General features: G+C 37.2%; 1 protein-coding gene across 1 annotated transcript in view; it reads right to left on the minus strand.

Moving 5' to 3' along the window:
- The window catches only part of TTC6 (tetratricopeptide repeat domain 6), a 329783-nt gene that overhangs the window by 132683 nt on the left and 175750 nt on the right, over window positions 1–21350 (minus strand). The window contains exons 8-9 of the mRNA XM_027847447.1: window positions 14505–14677; window positions 4143–4279 (exon numbers count right to left, since the gene is read on the minus strand). Of these exons, the coding sequence (XP_027703248.1) occupies window positions 4143–4279; window positions 14505–14677 (310 nt within the window). The remainder of the gene's footprint in view (window positions 1–4142; window positions 4280–14504; window positions 14678–21350) is intronic.

Consider the following 21350-nt stretch of genomic DNA (forward strand, 5'->3'; position numbering starts at 1 on the left):
TTAAGCCAGACCATTCTAGCTCTCTTGGATAGGTTGGGTAGGCTCTTTTTGGCTCTATTCCTCAAAGATCTGGATTCCAGTGATGATCCAGATAGGGTGATGAGTATTAGGTCCAGCTCCCTGCCTCAGTTTCTGCTTGTTCTCTGTTTCCTGGTGATCAGCAGTGGGTTCATACCTGAGGCAGCCTCATTTTCTCTCTGTATGTTCCCCAATGAAGAGTTAGTTCTTATCCCTGACAGGCTCAAGTTGTATTCTGGAGATCATGTTGACTTCAGCCCTCCTGCACAGACTTCATGGCACTGGGCCCCAGATGCTGAGTCTGGCCTTTCTCTTGTGGTAGCTCCCTTCACTCACAGGAATGTGCAGGAATGGGTCCCGTTTCTCTGTGCAGTAATCTCTGGGGGCTTCTGTTCTGATATTCAGATCTCTGATTCTTAGAGATCGCAGTAGTTTGGGACACACACCCTTTCTCCCTGGTCAGACAACTAGACCTTGTCTTCAAATTCATTCACCTTTGTCACTTTTCTTGGTCACAGCTGCTCTCCTTGAATCCTCTAGCTTCCAGGTAGTTTATCTGAGGTTGTGTGGGCTTTCCTGGCACTACCTCTCTCCCTGCCTGTCAATTTCCATGTTTACCTGTATTTATGCTGGCTTTTCTGGTGAGATCCCTCTCCCACCTCCACCAGCTGTCTTTTCGTGAAGTTCCGGACTGGATTGAGGCATTTTCTTCTGATTTTTTTCTCTTTTGTCACTGCTATTTCTGTGGTCCTTTTCAGAGTTGCTGGAGATTTATGTGGGAGAGATGGCCATTTCCATGACCTTTCATATCACTATCTCAATTGCTTTTATCTCATTCTTCCGCAACTCCTATTCTTGTTGAGAGACTAAAGAAATAATTAACCCTTCATGAATCCTAAATAAACTTCTTGAGAGTGCATAACCCCCCTCCCAATTATTTTACTCTCTCTTCCATTTCACATAACTTGTGTCATTCATTCCTGCAAAGGATATCTAGTGAGTCACATGGAATTTTAATTCTTTCTCTTATCTTGATTCCTTAAATTTCCCTTAAATATCTGTCTTCAAGGTCAGTCATTTTATTCATGTGCTTTTTTTAAATCATTGTTGCCTTTTGCCTTTACTAAATTTTCTTCCAGTTTTTATTTTTGTGCTTCAAATCTATAATTTTTTTTCCTTCAGAGTCTATGAAAAAAGCACTTAACATAAATACCTCTGTTTTGAATTTGTCATGAGAATGCACACATCAAACACGTAAGCATATAAAGAACTAGATGGTGAGGGTCATAATATTCAGATTCTTGTGATGCATATAGCTGGTTACCTTGACCAAATGATGTTTATATTGCTCAAAACAGTCACACTTGCTAATAATGAGCTGTCATTTTGAAGTGTTATGTCAGCGTATTAGTATATGGACATAGATAATCGTAGCCACCTCTTATAAAAGCTAACAGCTGATTGGTCCATTTCCCCATAAATGGAGGTGACACTGAGCATAGGTTGCCACTTCTGATGCTTCAGTGAATACTGTGTCTAATTCCAAGCAAAGAGGAATCAGTAAAGCCCACATTGCTAATGACGAGAGTCAAGAAGAAACCACACTATGAGCTTCCAGTTCTTGAAGCCCAGAGAGGACTGAATCCAGTTTTACCACAGACCAGACCAAGTGGAGTCCAGTTCTCAGACACTGCTGTCTGCCTGGATCCATCTTCCAGCACCTTTTACTATCAGATATCTAATCTACCATTTTTGTTCCTGACATCCTGTGGTGGGAAGATTGTTTTGAATAGTTTGGATTTGATGTTGGGCTAGGTATTGTATATTTTAAAGAAACTAATGTGATTGTTGTCTGGTGTGGAAATAACATTTGAAGGGGCTTTTTTCTTCTTTATTAAGTAATTCAATGCTAAAATAAATTGTGTGAAATAACTTGAGTGTATATATTGATTCAAATTTTATTGATCCAATCATTGAGTGTCTTATATTTCCTTAGAAGATATGTTCTTAGTTTCGGATGCAGTTTTTTATATAATGCCTTTATTTTCTTTCCTTTAGATAATTTGTACTCAAGAAGTCAATAAAAAAACTGTAGTTAATCTCAACTGAGACAGAGATTCTATCTTTGGGAATAATTTATAAATAAATTCCATATTATTTTCTTTCCTTTTCCGCATTGAAAATTCTTATTTCTACTCTAATTTCGTATTATCTTCTTCCAGTTTTATATGTCCTTTGGATAATCTAGAGCTTGTTGCTGTTTTTTTTTTCCAAGCTACATGATCTCTGCAGAGTCCACATAATTCTTTTTTTTTGATCAGGGGGCTTTAATTTATTTTCCTTCAAATATAAAGCTTTTTCATAGTACATTGGCCTCTTTTTTCATTTTTGCTCATTTTCCCTTCTATGAATTTCTGTTGTTTTCTTTCTCTAACACATTTTAATAAAGGGTGTGTGTGCTTCTAGCATAGAAGTAGCTAGGTATCTCAATGGATAGAGTGCTGGAAGACCTGAGTTCAAATGTAGCCACAGACACTAATTAGCTGTGTGACCCTCAGCAAGTCACTCAACCTCTGTTTGCCTCAATCCCCTGGAGAAGGAAATGGCAAAACACTAGCATCTTTGCCAAGAAAACCTCATGGACAGTATTGGGCATACTTCTAGCTGTGTGTGGGTTGATTTGTAGAACTAGTTACTCACTTATGGCTCACCCTTACCCTCATGTGGGTGGTACCTTCTGTTTCCAACTTCTCCCTTCATGATTGACTTTCTAGTTAGTGCTTTCAGCACCCTTCTCCATGCCTCTCTTCCCCCTCACCCCCACAGAAGGACTTCCTTAACAGCAAAGGTATGCTGAAGCAACTGATCTCGGAAGAGTTAACTTACCACATAGCCTATAAGCTCAGTTGTTCTTCTGTCTTTCAGTCCTTATTCACTTGATTTTTTTTTTGCATTTTTATGAAGTTGTAAGTATATGAATCAATAAAATCTCCTTTTTGTCTTACTCTGAGCCCCTGTGCTGGGAATGTTCCCAACAGTTATAAATCTCTTGGACTCTCTTTCTGTGTCTACTTCTGTTTTTTCTATCTCAGTCTCTCTGTCTGTCTGTCTTCCTCTTTCTAGTCTCCTTTCCTTTGAGAAGTCCTTTCCTTTCTAGCCTGTCACTGCCCTAATTTTCTACCCTTATTTCCAGTTCCTCTCCCTTTTTTTTTCTGTGGATGGGTAGAATCAATATCTGCTGTATCTTATGGGATAGGGTGATAGGTTGAGTCCCTGCTATGAGGGGTGAGGAACCCAACACCAGAACTTGAAATATAAACTTGACAGATTGCTTAAACCTATCTCACCAAGTGTACTTTGAATAGATTGGAGGGTTGGGATGCTGAGTGGGAACTATCATGTATTTAAATTGTTTCATGAGAGTTTTACATTGTGTGGTACTTTTGTCTTGTTTTATAGATTCGGTTTTTGATATTCTGTATCTTGTACATAATTCCTTTCTTTTAAAGCTTTGGGGTCTAGAGAAGTTTGTAGAAAACAACATTTTACCAGTCATGAATCTATATGAACTCTTTTTATAAGTTACAAGCAAGTTTGCATTAATTCATTAATGATGTCCCTTGTACATGAAGCTGATAGTATTAATAGGATGGGAATTTTCCATTTTATCAGTTCTTTTCCTTTTTCAGTAGTGGTGACAGATTTTAACTTCTCCATCCATCTACTTTTCACCTGGCTTAATTATCATCGTAACCTATGACAAATTTTCAAGAAAGCTAGTTTTACTATTAGTAAGATATTCTAGGGATAACAGAGCAAGATGATTGATTCACCAAGGGACTGAATATGATATGATATGATCTTGACTTTATTAGTTGTATGATTTAACCATCTGCGCAATCTTTTGTCTTTTATGCTAATTTTTTTATTCACCCAAATTTTTCATTGTAATATTTCAAAGAGAAAGAAAGAAATCATACCTATATGGAATATTTGTTAATTCCCTTAGTAATTATGAAACATTCATTTTGGTACTGCTATGCAGCAATCACTAGAAACTACTATATAATTGTGAGTATTATATTTAATTTTTTTGTCCAGAAAATTATTACATTATCTTTTACCTTGCTTGAATATTTTTGCAGTCAAATTTCAACAAAGAGGAAAAATCTTGAATAGCTGCATTCCAATTGGAACTTTCAAAATGATACAGGCCACGTTTTAATAATGCATCTGTTCTTTCTGGGTTAAAATAAATACACTACATTGAAAAGGAAGAGGAAAGGACATAAAATACTAATTATCATGAAAATCCTTTTTTTAAAATAAAAGCTAAAATTAAAATAATTAAAATATTTATTTAAATTTAATTATTTAATTAAATTAAAATAATTCTCTTTTGCATTAAAAAAACCCTTTTTTAAACAAAAGGTATTTTAAAAATAATTCTCCCTAGAGTTATTTATTAAATTATATCTGAATAAATAAATCAGCGTTTTGGAAGTATTTAAGGTTACAGGACCTCAAACATCCTGCTCAACCTCTGATTAAGATCAAACCTGTAAAAATACCATTGTTTGGGGAAATTCTAGAAATGGAAGGGCTTTTAGATGGGAAAACTTATGTGTAATTATAATAGCTGAGCACTTCGTCTCCCATTTTGCCTATAAAATAGAAGCCATTTATTTTTAGCTTTTTCTAGTCCCAATTCTATACCACAGAAACCCTCTATCTCGTGTTTAATTCTCTCCTCCTTTGCTCCAGTCTCTGAAAAGGAGATTGTCCTTGGCCATCCTTTCTATCTATGCCCTTAATCCCAACTCATCCTATCTTCTCCAGTAGTTTGCCCCTATCTCTAAGGGCAAATTATCCCCCTTCTCTAATCATAAATGTTTCTTTATCTATTGGCTCCTTCTCTGTTGCCTAAAAACTTGCTAAGGTCTTCCCAATCCCTAAAAATCTTCACCTGGCCATTCCATCAGCCTATCATTCCATATGCCTCCTCCCTTTCACTCTACTGAAACTGCTCTCTCCAGAGTAATTGGCAGTCTCTTAATGGCTAACTCCAGTGGCCTTTTCTCAGTCATCCTTCATGATCTTTTTTCAACTCTTGATGCTGTTGACTACCCCTCCTTCTTCCCCTCCTAATTCCCCTCTTCCCTTTCTTTTTTTCCCCTCCCTCCTTCCTACTTTTCTTTCTCCCCTTCTCCCTTTTTCCTTTTCTTCCCTTCTCCTTTTTCCCCCTCCCCTATCCTAACATTTATATAGTGCTTACTATGTTGCAGGAACTAGAACTATGCTATATACAACAGCCCTGGGAGGTAGGTGCTAAGGTAGCTGCCAAGATATATCTGTCTACACCTCAATTTCCTTTGCTGGATCATCATCCATGTTCTATCTCTTAAGTGTGGGTGTACTACACTTCTCCTCTCTTCCTTCACCATAACCTGTCTCTCACTTGGAATCGTATGTTCAATGTTCACCTCTGTGTACATATAATGGGCAGGCCTGACTTGGACAAATTCTCTGTTAGTTTAGTTTTAACAGTTGAAAGACACAAGACACTCACACTAGAAACAGTTAACAGAAAGAGGTTTACTTAGCCATTGCATAGAAAGAATACTAAACAACATTTAGCTCAGGTAAACTCTCATTCTACCCTACCCCTCGAGAAGCATCTGATTCAGCCCAGCAGAGGTCAGCCAAGAAACTCAGATGAGAAAGATTCACCAAGTTTGAATGGCACTGGGTTCAGGTGAGTGGGCCTTTGTACTCCCTTAGGCAACCAGAAAGATATATAAATATGGCTAGAGGTTGCCAGGAAACTGTCAATCAAAGTTCAGCTTGATCCTTCATGACCCCTCAATCAAATCAAGCAACTGCACAGGTTTCAGCGCCTTACAGGAAAAACAAAAAGCAAAAATCTAGCCTAACTCATATGGGGGGAGCAGGACGGGGGAAAGAAGTATTGAAAATATGGAAATTAGATTGACATTTGATCATTGTCAACTTTGGAAAGAGCAGTTTCAGGTGAATGAAGAGGTTAGAAGCCAGATTGCAAAGAGAGTGGGAGAAAAAGAATCAGGGACCTAGATTGGAGATAGTTTTCTCAACAAGTTGAGCACAAGGGGAGAAAAGATACAGCTCTTGACACTGAAATCTCTCACTTATCTTGTGGGAGATGATTGGATTAAGTGAGGTATTTCTTTTTAATGGGGGAGGCATGGGCAGGTTTGTAGGGAAGGAGATGGGAGACAGAGAGAGAAAGAGAGAGAGAGAGAGAGAGTTGAGGATGACTGAGATTCTAAACCTGGGAGACTGAAAGGATGGTGGTGCCTTCAACAGAAATGGAAAAATTTGAGGGAGAGGTGGGTTTAGAGAGAAAGATAATGACATATCAGTCACCTACCACTATGCTCTCAACTAGATGGTGCAATGGATAGAGCTAGGCCTGGAGTCAAGGAGACCTGAGTTTAGTAGATTTGGCCTTAGACATTTACTTACTAGCTACGTTACCCTAGGCAAATAACTTTCAGTTACTCATCTGTAAAATGAACTAGAGAAGGAAATGGCAAACCTCTCCAGTATCTTTGCCAAGAAAACCTCAGGGGCAGGTAGGTGGTGCAGTGGATTAAGCACCGGCCCTGAAGTCAGGAGGACCTGAGTTCAAATCCGGCCTCAGACCAAACACTTGACATGTACTAGCTGCGTGACCTTGGGCAAGTCACTTAACCCTGATAGCCTCAAAAAAAAAAAAATAAACAAACCCTCAAATGAGGTCACAAAGAGTTGGACATGACTGAAATGACCGAACAACAAGAAAGAATAATGGGCTCAAGTCTAAAGTAGCTGGTACTATTCCAGAGCATACTCTTCACCTTCCCTCAATGCCCTCTTCTCCCATCATGCACAGTCTGTATAAACTAGTTTTGTATACCACTTGCAAGAGTTATTCAGATGGCATAGGTCCAATAGGAACGAAGGTTGTTTATCTAGCAGCCACAGGCATATTTTCCTTCTGGGGGATTCCAAAGTCTTAGAGGAATATCATAAGATGAAAAATCTGTATCAATGGATCTCTGTGCTGGTCAAGAGAGACTCGTGAGTTGCTTATCTAGCAGCTCAGGGATCATTTTCCTTCTAAGAGGAAGCCAAAGCATGGAATGGCATTGATTCCAAAGAACTGTAGGATTCTGTGGAGAAGTGGACCAACAGGAGAGTGGGAAGGGGATTTATGGGCATTAAGTCTTTCATATATTTAAATTTACTTTATACAAATTTAGTTTTGTAAATTTTACAAATACATTTTAAATTTTACAAATTTTAAAATTTACAAATACATTTAAAATTTTAATTTTGGCAAAACAAGGCACCCTGTCATTATGCATTTTGTGTAGGACAGTTTCTAGAGATACTTTCAGACTGGTGGATCAGAAGAGGGGGTCCTTTTGCTCTGACACCTCAGTTACTTGGTCTTTCTCCATAGAATTTTTTCTTGTGGGGTCATATCAAAACTGTCATGTATGCATCAAAGAGTCGTTCTTTGGATAATCTTGAGACTAGTATTACAATTGCAATTCTTTAGCTCCCTGAGCAGCAACTGATGAAAGTTTTTACAAAGTTAGATAACTGACTAGAGTGACACATAACATGAAGTGGGGGTTATGTTGACATTTAGTTAAATCATATAAATATTTTTAAATTTTAAACAATTAACTTTTCAAATGTTTTTGGAAATTTGTAGCATTTATACTACTGAAATCATTAAAGTTTAAAACTGCACTAAAACTTTAAAGCTAAAATGTGATTTCCTAAAGAAAAAGGGTATGAAGAGTTGAAGTCATCTTGTTACTTACGGGTATGTTAAAGAGGGAGACACAGAATAAGGCAAAATAACCCAAATCAGTGTTCTAGCATGATTACTTCAATATGCCTAATTCTGTATTTAAGACAATGGCTGACAATGATAAATTAAAGAACTTCATTCCAATGAATCATTCTTTCTATCCTACAATCCTAATAATCTGACTTCCTTAAGCAAATGGCATGGTAACCCACAAACTTTGTGCTCCCCACAGGTTCCACTCAGCCCCCAGTACTTGCTTATAGCAAAATAGGTCCTGCTGATTTGGATGTATCAGGAGCAAATTATGATTGATTTCTGTATGTATTTAGGAAAGATTTTAAATGCTAGCAAAAATAAATTTAAAAAGAAATTAAGCTGTAGAAATATTTAACATATGGATTGATGCTGATGCCCTTACTGTGTCCGCATGTCACTAACAATAAGGAAAGTAAAATGAGGGAAGAGTGGGGATTTCACAACACAGAAGGGTTGACAATTGGAGCTATCTGCAGCATTTTATCGGCCTCTCCTCCTGGATACCCTCTTCTTATACAACTTGTGTGACATTGTTCCCTTTTGGTTTTCCTCGTACTCTTTAATCAGACTGCTTTTTCTTAGTCTCCTCTGCTAGATTATCATACATATCCCATCACATAACTGTGTGGGTATACCTCAGTACTGTCCTAGGCTCTCTCTTATCTCTCTAATAGTCCTTCACTTGCTGCCCTCATTAGATTCCAAGCATTTAATTATCATTTCTATGCAAATAACCCCCAAATCTCAATCTCAAACTTTCTCTCTCTCCGTTTCTCCCTCCATCTACCTATCTGTCTATGGATCTATCTACATCCCTACCCTCTTTCCCAAACATCAGTCATCCACCTCTCTCTAATGGATATTTCAAATTAGATGTCATATAGATCTCAAAATCAACATGTCCAAAACTGAACTCACTTTCTTTCCTCACAAATTCATCTCACTTCTGACATCCCCTAGTTCTCTCAAGGGCAGCATCATTCTTTCAGTCATCCAGGCTTGCAATCAGCATTATATACCCAACTCCTCATTCCCCTTCATCCCAATCTGTTGCCAAATCTTATATATTTTATATCTACAATATCTTTTGCATCTTTATCTTTCTCACACAGTCACTACCAGAGCTCATCTGCATCACCTCTTACCTGAACAAGGCTCCTAATTATTCTTCCTATCTTAAGCAACCCCCTGTTCCAATCTATCTTCCATAATGCTGGTAAGTAATTTTCCTAAAGTTCAGGTCTGAAAAAATCTGTCCTCTTTTTAGTAAATCCCTCTTGCCTTTAGGATCAAACATAAACTCCTCTGTTTGGCTTTTAAAGTGCTTCAAAATTTGGCACAAATCTGCCTTTCCCACCTTATTATATATTATTCCCCATCCCATATTGTGTGGCCCAGTCATACAGGTTTTCTTGCTGTTCCTGACACACGAAACTACATCTCCCATCACTATGCCATTGTACAGATTATCTTTCATGTATGGCACACATTCTCTCTTCACCTCCATTTCTTAGAATCTTGTTTCCTCAAAAACTCAGCTCAAATGCCACCTTTTACATGAAACCTTTTCTGATTTTCCCTTGCTCTTAGTGCCCTCCCTCAAAATTTATTGTGTATATTTTGTTCATATTTTTGTATACTGGTGAGATAAAAAAGTTGTCAAAAATTTTTTTCATAGATTTATCCAAACAACTTGTCTCTCCCAATAGAATGAAAACTCCTTAAGATCAGGGACTATTTCACTTTTGTACTAATATCCACAGTGCCCAGAACATACTAGGTGCTTCGTAAGTGAGTGCTGGATGACTGCTTGTATTAAAAAAGAAGATGCACTGGTCACATGAGGAGAAGGAGGGAGACCAGGTAGACAATAGCTTGAGGGGTCCATTGGTATTCTCATTTCAAGAGAAAATTAAGAAGGCCCCTAGCACTTTGGAAGGAACCCTGTGAAAAACTTATGGGAGAATATTAACAAGAGTTATGCAAGATGGATGAGCTGGTTGGGTTGCACTCTCTAAAAAAGCAGCATTACTTTTTGACCTGCCTTTGTGATCATTTTAATCCTTACACAAGTGGAAGTCCCAGCGAGGAGAAATTCTGTTTTGTATCTTATTCTCAATAACAGAGAAAGTTGGTTGCTAGACGTAGAAATGATGGGAACTTTGTGGTGGTGGGCACCACTCCCTCCCAGAGTTTATGATTGAGAAGAAATCTGGGCATAGTCTGGCAAGCACACTAGATTTTGGTAGGGTGGATTTCAAATGGTTCAGAGGAAGAATAGGTAGGACCCCATGAAGAAAAATTCTACAAAGGAAGTCAGTCTAAGAAAATTAGGAAACTCTCAAGAATGAAATTTTGAAGTCAAAAAGAGAAACAATTCTGAAGAAAACAAAAATCAAGAGCTGTCTAAATATATCAGTGTGAATGCACAATGAATAGTCCAACCAATTTAAATTTTCAAAAGTTATATACAGATAATGGAAGCAAGGACAGGTAACAGAGATGAATATGAAAGTGTGAAAGATCTGTGAGAATCATACCAGATGGGTTTTAAAAAGCTGAGAATGGGCTAAGCCTGTTAAAGAAAACAAAGGTTAAGGGCAGCTAGGTGGCGCAGTGGATAGAGCACTGGCCCTGAAGTCAGGAGGACCTGAGTTCACTTGACACTTACTAGCTGTGTGACCCTGGGCAAGTCACTTAACCCCAATTGCCTAAAAAAAAAAGAAAAAAAAAGAAGTAATAACAATGAACAAAACAACCGCAACAAACAAAACAAAACAAAAAACAAGTTATATTGGGGCGAAGAGAAGTATTAAAAAAGAGTAGGGGGTAAAGAACAATGATGCTGACAACAGAGAGAATTTCCACAATTCTTACAGAGGAATGGTGCTAGAGTAGAAATGATAGGGTCTCTAAGCTTAAGTCCTACCTCTGACACATAATGGCCATGTGGCCGTGGGCAAGCCATTTAAACTTTCAGTGTGAGCAGTTTTCTAAGACTACGAAAGTGCTAGTCTGTATTGGTAGAGGGAGCTTCGTCAGCCAGGAGTTTCCTATACCAGTGAACTCACAGATCCAGTCCTTACATCCACCTATTCTTTCTCTGTCAAGGAGACTGACTTTTGGACTGGAAATGAAAGAATAGATGTGGCTAATTAGTTGATATCCAATGTAAGTAAGGAACTTTTGAATGAGCACCTAGTAGTCTTTCATGAATTAAAGTCACCTGATTCAGATGAACTATATCCTATATTAATGGAAGAACTGATGGACATGATTATTGAGTCACTGTCAGTGACACTTGAAAAAGAATAAAGTTTGGGAAAGGTACTGCATGACTAATTAGTGAACCTAACTTCTATTACTAAGAATTCTAGAAGAAATTATTAAGAATATAGCTAGTGAACAACTATGACAGGAAGCAATGATTACAAAGAATCAAACATGGCTTCATCAAGTACAACTCAAGTAAGAATAACCTTCTGGGTTCTTAAATTGGTAGACCAGGTGAATGTTGGAAATATAGTTTGCCTAGATTATGGCAAAGAATTTGGCAAAGTATCTAATGGAATAATGTGGGGTTAAAAAGAGAGATAAGAGCTATACCACTGGGTAGATGGGTAGAGTACCAGTGAGTAGATTCTGAAATAGTTGTTTTTTTTTTTTACTCAAAGAGTAGCTGTTAATGGTTCAGTGTGAATATAACAAATTCTCCAGAGAACTGTCCTAAGGATTTGCTTTGTCCCATGCTGCTTAACATTTGTATCAGTTACTTGGATAAAGTATAGATACCATATTTATCAAATCTTTAGATGACACAAAACTGGAGGAGACATGGGGGATGAAGGGGGAGCTAATACATTGAAGATTACAAAAGATCTTGAGAAGGTAGAGCTTTGGGCTTACTGGAATAAAATGAAACTTAAAAAGGATAAGTGTAAAGCTTTACATTTGGGTTCAAAAAAATCAACCTTACGAGGACAAGATGGGAGAGGTGTGGTTAGCCATTTGTATGAAAAAATATCAAAAGTTCATGAGTCTACATTCTGATATGACAGTTAATGAAAGCTAATGCGCTCTTAGACTGCATTAAAAGTGTACATCACTTCCAGCAAAAGAAGGTGATAGTCCTGCTATGGTCTGCCTTAGTCAGACCACATTATTATTGAGTACCACAGTTTAGGAAGGACTTCGATAAGCTAGAGAGTGTCAAGAGGAATACAAACAAGAATCATGAAGAATCTTGAGTTCCTGCTATAAAACCATCACCATCATCATCACCATCATCATCATCATCATCTAACATTTATATGTTGTTCAGTTGTTTCAGTTGTGTCTGACTGTGACTCCATTTGGGATTTTCTTGGCAAAAATACTGGAGTGGTTTGTCATTTCCTTCTCCAGGACATTTTACTGATGAAGAACTGAGGCAAATAGGTTTAAGGGACATGCCCAAGGTCATGTAAGAGTCTGAGGTCAGATTTGAGCTCAGGCATATGTCTTCCTGACTTCAGCCATGGCACTCTACTGTGTCACCCAGTTGTCCAGCATTTATAGAATTTATAGAATACTTACTATATGCCAGGCACTGTACTAAAGCACTTTAGAATTAATATCTCATTTTATCTTCATAACAACCCTGGGAGGTAGGTACTATTATTATCTCCATTTTATAGATGAAGAAAATGAGGCAAATGGAGGTTAAATGATTTGCCCAGGGTCATACAGCTAGTAAGTATCTGAGGCCAAACCTGAACTCAGATCTTCCTGACTCTAAGGCTACTACCTACCCATATAAGTTAATAAGTTAAAGTTAAATAAGTTAAAAGAGTTGAGGAATAAGTTAAAGGAATTGAGGATGTTTAGCCTGTAGAAGACTCAGAAGGAATATTTAAGAGCTATCATATGAAAGAGGACTTAAGACTTTTTAAAGAAGACTTGTTTTTAGGCCTAGAGGGTAAAACCAGAAGCAAAAAGTGGTTTGATTTGTTTGATAACTAAAACTTCCTAACAATCAAAGCTATTCAAAAATATTATTGATCACCTAGAAAAGTAGTAAGTTTCCCATCACTGGAGGTTTTCAACTAGAAGCCTGATGGTTATTTATCTGTGGCTCTGTAATACATAAAATACACACACACACACACACACACACACACACACTCACACATTCAAGCATGCATGTAAATTTAAATAGTAGCACCACGGGTAAAAAGCTGGCCTCTAAGTCACAAAGACTGGGATTCAAGTCCCAGCTTTAGTACGTACAGACTGTATGACCATGGGCAAATTGGTTAACCTCTGAGTGCTCTTAGGTGACTCGCTGTGGTTCTAAATTGCACAACAGTGACCAGGCTACATTAGTAGAGGCAGTTTCCTCATCAAAAGTTTCCCATAGCAATAAAATCTTGGGTCTGGTCCAAAATAGACGACTTATTCCTAAGCTTTGTGAGAGGCCTCTCATTCTAATGGATGACCAGCTGAAACACCATTAAGTAAGTAAGAGGTGTAATATATGAGAAGCTTGTGAAGGTACCCCCGATCTGAGCCATCTTCTCTACTAATTATAATGCCCCAAGACCCAAACCAGATGACAAAGATAATTCATCAGAAAAAGACCTCCTCCAACAACTGTGGTACACAAAATATAGACTTCGAAATAAGAAGTAAAAAACAATACTTAAAAAAGCTAGGCCCTCAGTAAAAAAGACACAATGATGAAGCCATTTGGCGTACCATTTTTGCCTATAAATGTCCATGCATTACAATGACTCGGGTTTCACAGACCTGGAGAAAGTATGCCTTGTTAGGAAAATCAAAGGGCATATATAGGGAAGCATTATGCTAAATGAGGGACTAACCAGTTTGGGGGTATATAATGACGTGGTGTATATTGATGTGCTGTTAAACTGAAGTAAACCAAAGATACATAAATGTTTGTGAATAGCATCATTTACGTGCTAAGGAAGCACCAAGCATCTTTCACTGAGGCTTAGAATTCAGAGTTGGAAAGACATTGATGACCACCTTCCCCTCTCTCACCCTCTTATTTGTCAAAGACTGCTAGTTTCTGTGTGGGATTTTTTGCTTTTCATAATAGTGGCAGAAGGCAGAAGGGATGAGGGCTTGGAGAGGGTGGGTGGAGCAGGGAGGGGAAGGTGATTTTCTATCAATGCAATACATCTGTGAATGAACCTCAGCTAGATTCCTGGCTGTGAAGCTACTGACAATATGGAAAAGAATGAGGGTTTTTATAAGTTTCCTTTACAATTGGCCCATAATTCCAGGGGAGAGGAGAAAAGGAGCTGATATTCTTCAAAACTGCCCTCAGTTACTCAGGCACAACCCCCTACACAATAATTCAACATCAACATGCTGAAAGATAAGCAGCTAACAACAAAAAATAATTATCAATTCATTAATTGGTCTAATGACAAAAAACCCCAAACCCCGAACCTTTCAACCTACAAAATATGTGTTTCACACGTAGACTTTCAGGAAGTGTCCCATGGTCTTATCATGACAATGCTACATAAAGATGAATGATGACATAAAGACAAAAAAGAAAAAAATAATAACATGATGTGAGGTAAAACTTACTTACTTTAGAATAATCATCAATGGCCAGTAATTTGTTCCCTACATAAAGTATCTCAGCTCTCTTGAAATAGATGTCATCATCTGTAGGCCTACACTTAATTGCTTGAGAATAATTTAGCAGTGCCAATGTAAAATTACCTCTTTTCCTGAAAATTTCAGCCTTTGATAAATAAACATCTAAAGACAATAAAATAAGGGAAAATTCAGTGTTTCAATATTTTATTCACCAATAAAAACAATTTCCTCAAAATAATACCCTTAGTTATTTTTCCTTAAAAGATCTTAAATTTAGACATATTTTAATTCAGTGAAAGATGTCCAATTTGTCCTCTTGTACTCACTAATGTAATTTAAAAATGCAATTGTTTGTTATATATTTCAAAGTATAAACCAATATTGAAGTCATAAAATATAGCCTTATGATGAAATATAAATATAATGTTGGTTAGCTATGATGTTAATAAGACTAATGCCATGAGTTTATTCCTAACATGGGGTGTTTTAGGGCTATATTCAAACCTATGTCTAATCTGTTCTTTCTCAAACTGATTATCATTTAAGCACAAGAGGGAATGGCCCAAGGATAAGTGCAAATGCACCATCATTATTAGAATAATAAATCAAGAAATCATATATACCAAGAGTTGGGTAGAGGAATGGAATAATTATTTTTATATGAAGGACAGAATATAATTTAAAATATATCTAATATGTAAGCAGAAGCTCAGATATATTTCAGAGCCCTGTAGGAAAAATTAGGTTGGTTTGGAAAATATTGTTTAAATCCAACCTTATGTGACTAAAGGGTATCTGCACCCAGAATGTCTCCTGACCCCAGTAACTCTCTAGAAATGCTGGAGATGACAATAAATTATTTTGGGTTCCCCCAGGCCCTGGATTCACCCAGAGCATTCTTGTTTTGTGTTACCACACCCAGGACTTGTTTAGGGTTTTCCCAAGCTTGTGTTCTGAGTTCCCTTCAGTAAGCGATTGTGTTCAATACATTTATCAGAAGATTCATGTGTGACTCCTCTGCAGAAACTTCATCTAAATTCTATATAATGTGAACCTTTCAGCGCCTAGATGAGAGGGAAACACACCCGCTTTCCAGCTCACTCTCCTTCACCAAATGACCTGATGTATTTCTTTCCAAAACTATTTTCAGAAACTAAGAGGGTGGAGTATAGGCTGGGACCCAGCTGAACCCTCCCAACATTCCCCACCAAACAATTTTAGGACAATGCCTCAAATCAAATTTTGGAGAAGCAGAGACAACAAAAGGCCAGAGGGAGACATTTTTCGATCCAAAACCAACTTAGGAGGTCTGCAGGAGAGATCTGTAACACTGGGGTGGATGCAGGCCTGGAGTATGGTAGGAGCACCAGTAGTGGGCCTTGGAGGCAGCAGTGACAGCAGCAGCAGCAGCAGCTTTTGAAACTCTTAGTACAGAGACAGTAAGGGGATTAGACAACTGGCCAGAAAGAGATTACGGGGGGCGGTTTGCCAGCACCTGGCGCAGCTGGCACTAATTGGCAATTTTATTGCCCATAAGTAATTCTAGATCACGGTTCCAGGTTAGAGAAGAATGCTTGTGATTGGTCACAAGGGATACAGTTCCAGGGCTAAGAGGAGCACTCATGCTTGCAGTTGCAAGAGAGCAGAGGCCCTTTCTGGTAAAGACCAGAGCATAGAACAGGAGAGCAGTGACCACACCTTTCCCAGAATAAAACAATCTTGGAGGCAGATCCCTAGAACTAGCTCTGAAAACAGTAGCACAAAAAAGCCTAAAGCTTAGGACAGTGCCTCCTCACTCTCAAGTAAGCAAAGCCCAACTTTAACATAAAGTTCAGAGTCAAGAAGTAGGCTGGAAAAATGAGCATACAAGAACAGCAAAAGAGAACTTGACCATAAAAGGCTACCATGGTAGCAGGAAAGACCAAGACAAAAACTTTGAAGAAGACAATAATATGAAAACAGCTACACTCAAAGCTTCAAAGTAAAATGTTAATTGAACCCAAGGCCAACAAGAATTCCTAGAAAAATTAAAGAAAGATAAGAGTGGTAGAGAAAAAATTGGGAAAGAGACAAGAGTGATACAAGAAAATTATGAAAAGAGAATTAATAGCTTGGTAAAAGATGTACAAAAAAGTACTGAAGAAAATATGACCTTAAAAATAGAATTGGCCTAATAATAAAAGAGGAACAAAAATTCACTGATGAAAAAACTTTTTAAAAAGCAGAATAAGGGGAAGTTAGGTGGCTTAGAGGATAGAACAGCTGCTCTTGAGTCAGGAGGACCTGGGTTCAAATTCAGCCTCAGACACTTGACATTATGTGACCCTGCCCAAGTCACATAAACCCCCATTGCCTCCACACAAAAAAAAGGTAACATAAGGGGCAGCTAGGTGGCACAGTGGATAGAGCTCCAGCCTTGGAGTCAGGAGGACCTGAGTTCAAATCCAGCCTCAGGCACTTGACACTTACTAGCTGTGTGACCCTGGGCAAGTCACTGAACTCTGATTGCCTCACCAAAAAAGCAAAAAACAAAATGAAACAAAACAAAACAGAATAAACCAAATGGGAAAAGGAGGTACAAAAATTCACTAAAAACAAAGAACTCCTCCTGGGAATTGTGGGAAGATGGCAGAATAATGCAGGAAATTACCTGACTGTCCCAAATCCCCACCCCAAAAAAACTTTAAAATAATGCCCAAAGTGAATGTTAGAGTGGCAGAAATAATTGAAAGTTGGGGCACTTGTTCAGCCTAAGACAACCTGGGAGGATGTTAAGAAAAATCTGACCTATCAGAGTGGTGGTCTGGCCAGAGTAAAGGGCAGATACTGCAGTGTTAGCAAACAGTAAGCCCTGGGGGTAGCAGTGCTGGGGCAGCAGCCTGGGTTTCAGGAACTTTTGATCTGCTGATGGTGTTGGGTTCAGGCATCTGATTAGGGTGAGATTGTAGGGCCCTCTGCTAACATTGGATGTGGGGTCCTGCTTCTGGCTACACATAATCCCAGGCTGTGGCTGTGGGGTGAGTGTAATTGCAGAGGAGTGGGGGCCCTGGTTGTGGTCACTCACAGAAGAGCAGAGCCCCTGGTTTTGGATTCATGGCAGAGGGGCAAACTGATGCTTGCAGCTGGGGAGGCCTATGGTATATTCTGGATTGCAGGGAGTGAGAGTGTTTGCAGTGGCAGTAGTGCTGGGGCCCTCATAGCAGCTTAGGGGTGGAGAGGAGTACCTGATGTCAATCAAATACCAAAATGTGAACCAAAGGAGCAATGATCTCACCTAGCCTTAGCACATTGGAAGAACCAAAGAAGTCAAAGACAACCCCCTATATAGCTCTGAAAACAACAGCACAAAAAACCTGAAGCCTGAGAGATTACCCCCCACACCCAAGGAGCAGAGGTGAACAGAATCTTAGGTAAGCTAGATATGATAAAATATATGGAGAGAATTGAATGGGAATAGAAAGGAATATACCTTTTTCTCATGGTGCTGACCCCAACATAAACTTAAGAGCCAAGAAATAGGTAATTTAATTAAAAAATGAGTAAACAACAAAAAGAACTTGACCATAGATAATTACTATGGTGATGATAGAGAAGATCAGGATTCAAAGTCAGAAGTCAAAAATAGTTACTTGTAAAGCATCCAAAAAAAAAAAAAAGTGAAATGGTCACAAGCCCCAAAAGATTTCTTGGAAGAACTTAAAAAGGACTTTAACAATCAAAATAAGAGATATAGGTTAAAAATTGGTAAAAGAAGAGCAATGCAAGAAAGCCAAGAAAATTATGAAAAAAAATCAACTAATTCAAAAAAAGAGATTAAAAAAACTTACTGAAGATAATAACTCTTTAAAAATGAGAATTGCACAAGAAGGAGCTAAGAAATAATAAAACAAAATCAAAGAATAAAAAAATAGAAGAGAACATGAAATATCTCATTAGAAAAACAACTGATCAGTAAAACAGATTGGGGAAAGATAATATAAGAATTGTTGGACTACCTAAAATTGATAACAAAAAAGAGTCTAGACACTATACTTCATGAGGTTATTAAGGAATATTGACCTGAAGTTTTAGAACTAGAGGGTAAAATAGAAAATTTAAAAATCCACCAATCACTGCCTGAAAGCTATCTCAAAATGAAAGCTCACAGAAACATTATAACTAAGTTTCAAAGCTCCCAAGTTAAGGAGAAAATATTACAAGCAACTAGAAAGAAACAATTCAAATGTTATGGAGCTGCAGTCAGGATAACACAAGACTTAGCAGCTTCTACATTAAAAGACCAAAGGGTGTGGAATATGATATTGTGAAGAGCAATGGAGCTGTGTTTACATCCAAGTATAACTATGAAAAGGTAAGCATGAAAGACTAATCATAAGGGATTTAATAAGGTTAAACTGTCTACTTCTTATATGGGCAAATGATATTTGTAACTCTTAAGAATGTTATCATTACTAGGGTAGTTAGAAAGATTATACATAGATAGAGGGCTTGAAGTTGAGTTGATTATGATAGGATGATCATAAAAAACAAAATTGGGCAGGGAGAGGTAAAATGGAGCAAATTATCTCATACAAAGGAGGTGTGAATGGAAGAACCTACAGTGGAGGGGAGGATAGGGTGGAGGATGGGCAGCACAGGAACTTTATTCTCATCAGAACTGAGTTAAAGAGGGAATGACATACATTTAGTTGGGTATAAAAGTCAACTTACAGAGAAAAAGGAGGGCAAGGGGCTAGGATAAGGGAAGGGCTCCTAGAAGGGTGTGTAGATTAGGAAGGCAGTGATCAAAAGTAAATGACTTCTGAGGAGGTATAGGGTAGAAAGAGAGAGATAAGAATAAATAGCAGGGGAAAATAGGATGGAGGGAAATACACAACTAGAAATTATAACTTAAAATGTGAATGGAATGAACTCACCCATTAAAAGAAAATGGATAGCAGAGTGGATCAACCCAGAACCCCACAATATGCTGTTTACAAGAAAGACAACTAAAAATGAAAGACACACATAGACTAAAACTAAAAGGGCTGGAGTAAAATTTATTTTGCTTCAGCTGACATAAAAAAGCAGGGACAGTAATCATGATCACAAAGTTAAAGCTACAGTAGATTTAATCAAAACAGAAAAACATGGAAACTACATTAAAAGATAGATAATGAAGTAATGTTAATACTAAGTATATATATGTATATATATATATATATATATATATACACCAAATGCTATAGCATTCAAATTTATAAAGGAAAAAGTAAATGAATTACAGGTGGAAATAGATAGCAAAACTATAATAGTGGGGGATTTCAATCTTCCCCTCTCAGAACTAGATAAATCTAACTGAAAAATAAAGAAGAAAGAAGTCAAAGAGGTGAACAGAAGCTTAGGTAAGCTAGATATGATAAAATATATGGATAGAATTGAATGGGAATAGAAAGGAATATACCTTTTTCTCATGGTGCACAGCACCTTTACAAAAACTGAGCATATATCAGGCCATTAAAAACCTTATAGTTGGGGCAGCTAGGTGGAGCAATGGATAGAGCACTGGCCCTGAAATCAGGAGGACCTGAGTTCAAATCCAGCCTCAGACCAAACACTTGACACTTACTAGCTGTGTGACCCTGGGCAAGTCACTTAACCCCAATTGCCTAAAAAAAAAACCCACAAAAAAAACCCAACGTTATAGTCAAATACAGAAAGGCAGAAATATCAAATGCATCCTTTTCAGATTATAATGCAATAAAATTACATTTAATAGAAGTCTATGGAAACACAGACTAAAAATTAATTGAATACTAAATAACCTAATCTTAAAGAATGAGGGGTCAAAGAACAAATCATAGAAACAATAAATAACTGTATTAAAGAGAATGATAATAATGATAAAAACTTATGGGATGCAACAAAAGCAGCAATAAAGAGAAATGTATATTTCTAAATGCTTGTAACAATAGAGAAAGAGCAGGTCAGTGAATAGGGTATGCAATTAGAAGAAAACTAGAAAAATAACAAATTTAAAATCCCCAATTGAACACCAAATTGAAAATCCTGAAAATTAAAGGTCAAATTAATAAAACTGAATGTAAGAAAACCATGGAGCTAATAAAACCAGGAGTTGGTTTTACAAAAAAAAAAAACCAACAATAAAATAGATGAACTATTGTTAATATGATTATTTAAAAAAGAAGAAAACCAAATCAATAGTATTAAAAATGAAAAGGATGAAAAGATAAGTAATGAAGATTAAATTAAAGCAATTATTAGGAGTTTGCCAAATTATGTCAATAAATTTAATAATTTAAGTGAAATGGAAGGATACTTACAAAAACATAAATTGCTCAGATTAATGGAAGAGGAAATAGAATATCTAAATAAACCTACTTTAGAAAAAGAAATTGAATGAGCCATAAATGAGCTTCCTAAGAAAAAAGTATCAGGACCAGATGATTACATGGATTACATGGATTACAATGAATTTTATCAAACATTTATAGATCAATTAATTCCAATATTAAATAAATTATTTGGAATAATAGGCAAAGAAGGAGTCCTACCAAACTCCTTTTATGAAACAAATATGGTGCTGATACCTAAACCAGGAGGAGCAAACACAGATTAAATAAATTATAGACCAATTTTATTAATGAATATTGATGCAAAATCCTAATTAAAATACTAGCTAAGAGACTACAGCAATATATTGCAAAGATTATATGATGTAACAAAGTGGGATTTACAGTAGGAATGCAGAGCTGGTTCAATATAAGAAAAACTTAATATAATTGATTATATCAATAACCAAAATCATATAATCATATCAATAGATGCAGAAAAA

Source organism: Vombatus ursinus, unplaced genomic scaffold (genome assembly GCF_900497805.2).
Source record: "Vombatus ursinus unplaced genomic scaffold, bare-nosed wombat genome assembly UNPS02015406.1, whole genome shotgun sequence".
In the NCBI taxonomy this organism is placed as follows: domain Eukaryota; kingdom Metazoa; phylum Chordata; class Mammalia; order Diprotodontia; family Vombatidae; genus Vombatus; species Vombatus ursinus.